This window comes from Cebus imitator, unplaced genomic scaffold, assembly GCF_001604975.1.
Source record: "Cebus imitator isolate Cc_AM_T3 unplaced genomic scaffold, Cebus_imitator-1.0 Scaffold68, whole genome shotgun sequence".
Taxonomy (NCBI): domain Eukaryota; kingdom Metazoa; phylum Chordata; class Mammalia; order Primates; family Cebidae; genus Cebus; species Cebus imitator.
This window is the reverse complement of record NW_016107383.1, coordinates 5,828,209-5,835,149: the sequence shown is the minus strand read 5'-3', so window position 1 is coordinate 5,835,149 and position 6,941 is coordinate 5,828,209. Positions and strand designations below refer to the sequence as shown.

General features: G+C 36.9%; 1 protein-coding gene across 3 annotated transcripts in view; it reads left to right on the top strand.

Annotated features, from left to right (window-relative positions):
* TAF2 (TATA-box binding protein associated factor 2) overlaps window positions 1–6,941 on the top strand; it is a 105,738-nt gene that overhangs the window by 44,042 nt on the left and 54,755 nt on the right. For all 3 annotated transcript variants that reach the window (XM_017530701.2, XM_037739315.1, XM_017530703.2), the window contains exons 12-16: window positions 711–865; window positions 1,548–1,662; window positions 2,322–2,431; window positions 4,542–4,607; window positions 6,458–6,710. In XM_017530701.2, coding sequence (XP_017386190.1) covers window positions 711–865; window positions 1,548–1,662; window positions 2,322–2,431; window positions 4,542–4,607; window positions 6,458–6,710 — 699 coding nt within the window. The remainder of the gene's footprint in view (window positions 1–710; window positions 866–1,547; window positions 1,663–2,321; window positions 2,432–4,541; window positions 4,608–6,457; window positions 6,711–6,941) is intronic.

Genomic DNA, 6,941 nt, shown 5'->3' with positions numbered 1-6,941 from the left:
TTAATATGGGATTTCACTCTGTGATGCAGGCTGAGAATGCAGGGATGCAATCACTGCTCACTGCAGCCCTGACCTCCAGGCTCAAGGGATCCTCTCATCTCTCTCAGCCTTCCGAGTTGTTGGGACTACAAGCATGCACCATCACACCTGGCTAATTTGTATTGTTTGTAGAGATGGAGTTTTGCCATGTTGCCCAGTCTGGTATCCAACTCCTGGGCTCAAGCTGGCCACCTACTGTTGTCTCAAAGTGCTAGGATTACAGGCGTGAGCCATTGCACCCAGCCTTTAGAATAAAGAACAGAAACATTAAATGATAGATGGTCCATAAAGAGCTACTCAAGCTTTGGAGTGTATAAATCCTGATGAGTATTATTAGCTTCTTAATTTCTAGTTTCTGTGTAAACTCATGGTGCAATCAATTATAGGTATTATATATTATTCTTACTATAATTCTTAATAAACAGTATTATTTATTCAGTATGTCATTAGCATTCAATAATGTTTATATGAAGAATGGTTTTGTATTCTGGCGGCTTATATCTTTGCATATTTCTATTGCTGGTAGTCTTTAGAATAATACATGTAATAAGTAGTGAAATTATTATCTTCTATAATTGACTACAATAAAGACGTAGTACAAAGTAAGTATTCTATATAAATGAAAGGAATGTGTTATAGGAACTTACTAAATGATACTTTTATTCTTACAGGTTTTCAATAAACTGCTAAGTCTGGCTAGTACTGCCTCATCTCAGAAGTTCCAGTCACATATGTGGAGTCAGATGTTGGTTTCCACATCTGGGTTTTTGAAATCCATTTCAAATGTCTCTGGCAAAGATATTCAGCCATTAATAAAGCAGTGGGTGTATCCTTTCAATAACATTTCAGCAAAGTGGGGAAGGGGATAAGGTATGTGTGCAGGGGGGAGATGGAAGAAGAGAGACTCGAGGGGCCTAAAGGGAGTATGAACTGTTGATATTTCTAAACAGTGGTAGAAATAGTGATGAACTGTGGATTGTTTCATCTAAGATGCCTACTAGACGTTAAGGTGCACACATATATGTTTATATTTGTAAAGTTTGGCATATTTTAAAGTACTTTCTAGTGAATAAAGAATATGTGAGTAAAAAAATTGGTTTGATGGTAGTATAGGTAAGTAATCTACCAGACAGGCCTGTAGGATTACTTGTGAGGTGCAGCAGTTTGCTGACTTGTGGATGTGGTTGGGTTGGCACAATTTGAGTGATATCTTGGAATTTTTCAGTTATTGCATTTTTCATTTCAAAACACCATTATATTAATAACCTTGTATAATGGTTCTGCTTCTTTCAAAACACAAATTTGTCAAAGTTTCGGAAATTATATTTAAATCTGGGAAAGCATTTTTCACAAGAATTTTGAATACTTTGCCACCTGGTTTACAATAGAGTATGCTCTCAAACTTTGAACTGGTGGGAATGCCTTTGAAAATTTATCAATACCATGATGAATTACTTGTTTCGCACGCATTCGTTTCAGTATGTAAAATTTCCTTTACAATTCTTCAGAGATCAGAGTGGAGTGGTAAAATTTTATGGAAGTTTTGCGTTTAATAGAAAACGAAATGTCTTGGAATTGGAAATAAAACAGGACTATACATCTCCTGGAACTCAGAAATATGTGGTAAGTGTTTTTCCAAAATGGCCTTTGTATTGCTATCACCTCAGTTTCAATATAAGAGGAACTTAGGCGCTGGGCGCGGTGGCTCACGCCTGTAATCCCAGCACTTTGGGAGGCCGAGGCGGGTGGATCACGAGGTCAAGAGATCGAGACCATCCTGGTCAACATGGTGAAACCCCGTCTCTACCAAAACTACAAAAAATTAGCTGGGCATGGTGGCGCGTGCCTGTAATCCCAGCTACTCGGAAGGCTGAGGCAGGAGAATTGCCTGAACCCAGGAGGCGGAGGTTGCGGTGAGCCGAGATCGCGCCATTGCACTCCAGCCTGGGTAACAAGAGTGAAACTCCGCCGTCCCAAAAAAAAAAATAAGAGGAACTTAGGGATGGGTTACTAGTTAAAAATTAAATAGATTTTGTTTGCAGAGAATGAATTGAGAAAACATTGACTTTGTCAAAGACGAGACGACGAGGTACAGAGATTTCAGGCGACTCAGAATCTTCCAGTTGCCCCCTTAGGCACCTATTACCTATCTAGATCTGCATATACTCATTTTGTGTAATATCATTTTATATCTTGATCTATATTTCTCTGTACACATAAGCATACATATTGATTTTTTTTTTTTAATAACATCTCTGAACAGTATGTTGTTGTTTTTAAAGGGACCACTTAAAGTGACAGTGCAGGAGTTAGATGGATCCTTCAATCATACATTGCAAATTGAAGAAAACAGCCTTAAACATGATATACCCTGCCATTCCAAAAGCAGAAGGTAGGCATTAAATAATAACTATAAACTGAAAGTTAAACTACAAATCTCACAGACTAAAATGCCAAAATAAAATTTCTATTGTATACCTAATTTTTTTAGACAGTCTTGCTCTGTTACCCAGGCTGGAGTGCAGTGATGCTATCTCAGCTCACTGCAACCTCTGCCTGCCAGTTCAAGCAGTTCTCCTGCCTCAGCCTCCCAAGTAGCTGGGATTACAGGTGACTGCCACCACGCCCAGCTAATTTTTATATTTTTATTAGAAACAGGATTTCACCATGTTGGCCAAGCTGGTCTCAAAGTCATGACCTCCAGTGATCTGCCTTTCTCGGCCCCCCAAAGTGCTGGGATTACAGGCATGAGCTACCATGCCAGCCTGTGTATACCTAATTTTCTAGGTAGAGAACATGTTATCTAGTACCTTTTTATCTTCCTTTTATTTCCAATTTATATTACCAAACATTCTTTGTTTGCTTGCTTTCTTGATGACATTTTTATCTTTAGAATTAAATAACAATATTTGGCTGGGCATGGTGGCTCACACCTGTAATCCCAGCACTTGGGAGGCCAAGGTGGGCAGATCACTAGGTTAAGAGATCAAGACCATCCTGGCAACATGGTGAAACCCTGTCTCTACTAAAATACAAAAAATTAGCCAGGCGTAGTGGTGCACACCTGTAACTCCAGCTACTCGGGAGGCTGAGGCAGGGGAATTGCTTGAGCCCAGGAGGCAGAGGTTGCAGTGAGCTGAGATCATACCACTGCACTCCAGCCTGGCAATAGAGCCAGACTCTGTCACAAAAAGAAAAAATAAAAAATAAAAAAGAATTAAATAAATTTTAACATTTAGGCTTGAGAATCCTTATTTTGTTGGATGGTTGAGGCCGAGGGGCTAGAATGGAAGTTTGAGTTTTTGGTGCTAGAAAAAAGTTCAAGACAAATAGCTCAGGTTCATCCTTATTAGTCTTGTTGGATTAATACCTACAGGAAATATTAGGAAAGTGATGATTGAAAGGAAAGAGCTGAATATGTTATGCAAAGCCTCTGCATACTATTTTTTTTGCTTACTATTTTTTTTCTTTTTTCTCTATATCACCATGCCACTTCAGAACATTCTTGATGTCTTTCAAAGGCAAATTGCCACTTTTCTTTAATATATTTTTCATTAACCACTTATTTAAACAACAATTAGTATGTACTCTGAATAGTGAGAGATGAGAACATTTCTGTACTTTGCTGGAGAAAGATGAACCTTCAGGAACGGAAGTTTTATTTTATTCATGACTGTGTTTAGTTCACTCAGATAAATGAGAGTGTCTGTGTCTGTTGATTTTGAAGTCCTTTAGAGAACTGGATCCTGAAATCTTCTTATAGTCATTCTTAACTCTGAGAAACTTCTTTTCTTAATTCAGAGTGAGATTCTCAACTTCTTTTTGTCCTATCTACCTTGGAAATTGGTAACATTTGATTGCTATCCTTAGGTTTTTTTTTTCTCTGTAATAACAGAATGTCGATTGGGTATTCTTTGATATGAAGAACATAGGAGGACTTTTCTCCGTTCCTCTCCTTATTTGCCCTTCCCCAGTTAACATAAAAATATTTGCTTTTGCTTTTGCTTATCTTGTATCTTGTGTGTATTAATTGGTTCTACATATTAATCAATGCTCTTAAGATATTTTATTTGTTAATTAGTTCATATATGACAGAACCTTCCATATATGCAGCAGACAGCTCAGAATTATTCATATCCCATTTCAAGCCGGATCCTTTTACCATTTAAGAGTTTCCTTTATTGATAGATCTCCTTTTCTATATAAAATTGCAGCTACCAGTTCTTGAAATATATGTTTTAGGTTGACATTTTATTACATATTTATGCTTCTTGTTAACATTTGATCAGGAAAATAATTTGATATTTACTTCATTTCCTCCAGCTTTAAAATAAACAGACTTTGTTCTATTTAAATTTTGTTACATTTGACAGCTGTTTTTCCTAAGGATAGGATAGCTTTCCAAGTTGTGTGAAATCCTTTATTCGAACTTTAACTGCTGTTAATCTCCATTCAGAATTAGAAGTCTCACAATTTTCCAACCTCCTTTTTCTTAAATGTAGGAATAAAAAGAAAAAAATCCCACTGATGAATGGAGAAGAAGTTGACATGGATCTTTCTGCAATGGAGTAAGTTAGTTAACTTAAATATAAGGTTATAATATTTTGTGCATTCTCATTTGTCTCATTTGTTATGCATATGTAAAAGCATATAACTGTTCTCCAAGTGAGTGCTTTAAAATTTTTTCAATTTTATAGAAACCCTATGTTCAAAACAAATTTTATGTAAAATCATATCAAAGAGATAAAAGTAAGTCTGCTAGGGCCTAGGTGAAATTAAGGGGAAATGCATTATAGTTGAGGGGTGGGCACAAGTTTGACTAGGCAGATTTCTTGTTCTCTCTTGGTAGCATCTAGAGCAGTGGCATCAAACTATAACCTGCATATGAATCAGTTGGGGACTGTCCTAAAATGTGGTTTCTGATCCAGTACTACACTAGTGAGGCCTGATAGTTTGTATTTCTCATGAACTCCCAGGTGATATTCTTTGTCTTTAGAACAAAGCTCTGGGGTGCCTTAAGTCTCCCTATGCTTGTAAAACGATTTAAAAACCACTGTTTTAGACTTTATGTGATAATATTTATTGATTGACAGTGTTTTATTTTAAATATAATACATCTCAAACTTTCTAATTTTGCCCAGTCTGTAGCTGTATACTTTTTTATAAAATCTCTGTAATTGGCCGGGCATGGTGGCTCAAGCCTGTAATCCCAGCACTTTGGGAGGCCGAGGCGGGTGGATCACGAGGTCAAGAGATCGAGACCATCCTGGTCAGCACGGTGAAACCCCGTCTCTACTAAAAAAATGCAAAAAATTAGCTGGGCATGGTGGCGCGTGCCTGTAATCCCAGCTACTCAGGAGGCTGAGGCAGGAGAATTGCCTGAACCCAGGAGGCGGAGGTTGCGGTGAGCCGAGATCGCGCCATTGCACTCCAGCCTGGGTAACAAGAGCGAAACTCCGTCTCAAAAAAAAAAAAAAAAAAAAAAATCTCTGTAATTATTTACTAACTTGATTGATAGATGATTATTATTGTTTATATATAGATTATGTTCATTTGCCCTTCAAGATCAGTGTTAATTTTTTTTTGAGACAGAGTCTTGCTCTGTTTCCCAGGCTGGAGTGTAGTGGTGATGTCTCGGCTCACTGCATGCCTGGCTGCATGCTGCCATGCTTGGCTAATTTCTGTATTGTTAGTGAATAGAATTTGGGGTCTTGCCATGTTGGCCAGGCTGGTCTTGAACTCCTGACCTCAAGTGATCCACCCACCTCCGCCTCCCAGAGGGCTGGGATTACAAGCGTAAGCCACTGCACCCGGCTTAGATCAGTGTTAATTTTGATTTTTCCATAGCAAGTACCTTGCCTGTAGTAAAAACCCAGTAATATGTGCTGAATTGAATTAATATTACAGGTGGTATTCTTCGGATGAAGGTGTTGACGTAGACTAGATTTTTTAAACTATGTTTGTTACTTTGAGAAGTACATGAAAATAAATTTGTGATATGCCTCCAAGTTATGATTTCAGAACTTGCTTGATAAAGGTGATCATGAGTCTAGTATTTTTAAAAAGTTTTAAGTCATCTGAACAAATTAAGAAATTCGTCTCTTCTTCTTTTTTTTTTTTTTTTTGCATCATATACTCACAAATCAAAATCATTAAAGTAATTTCAGATGGGAAATGAGAGATTCAGTGTCCTTTGTAAAAGATGATTAATATTTTCTTGAAGATCTTTTTAACAAGATTGATATAGATCAGACATGGTGAGAAAGTTGATATATGTTAAACATAATGAGAAATTTGTCAGTGCAATTTAAAAAAATGAATATAGTAAAACTTCAGGCAGTTTTGAATATTATATCTTGGTTAATAAATGCTTTGTATTTATTTTCTAAATTAAAAAGAAAATTACATTTTCTTTCAGTGCCGATTCCCCTTTGCTGTGGATAAGGATAGACCCAGATATGTCAGTACTGAGGAAGGTAGAATTTGAGCAAGCTGATTTCATGTGGCAGTATCAACTCCGCTATGAGAGAGATGTTGTTGCACAACAGGAATCCATTTTGGCTTTGGAAAAGTTCCCTACTCCAGCGTCTCGGCTTGCACTGACTGATATATTAGAACAAGAGCAGTGTTTCTACAGAGTAAGAATGTCAGCTTGCTTTTGTCTTGCAAAGGTGAGATTATGTATAGCAGAAAGAAGACAAGATGACTATCATATGTATTTCTTTATATCTCTGAAAATGAATTAAAATTCACGTAGTCTTTAAATTTATTTGGTAGCCAATTCTTTGAAAGCTTTTGCCAAATGCCTTTAAATTAGTAGGACTATTTTGAAAGAAACCCGTTTTGACCTGAAAACAGATATGCAGAATAATTTTATAATTGTCAAAATGAAATTAGATTTT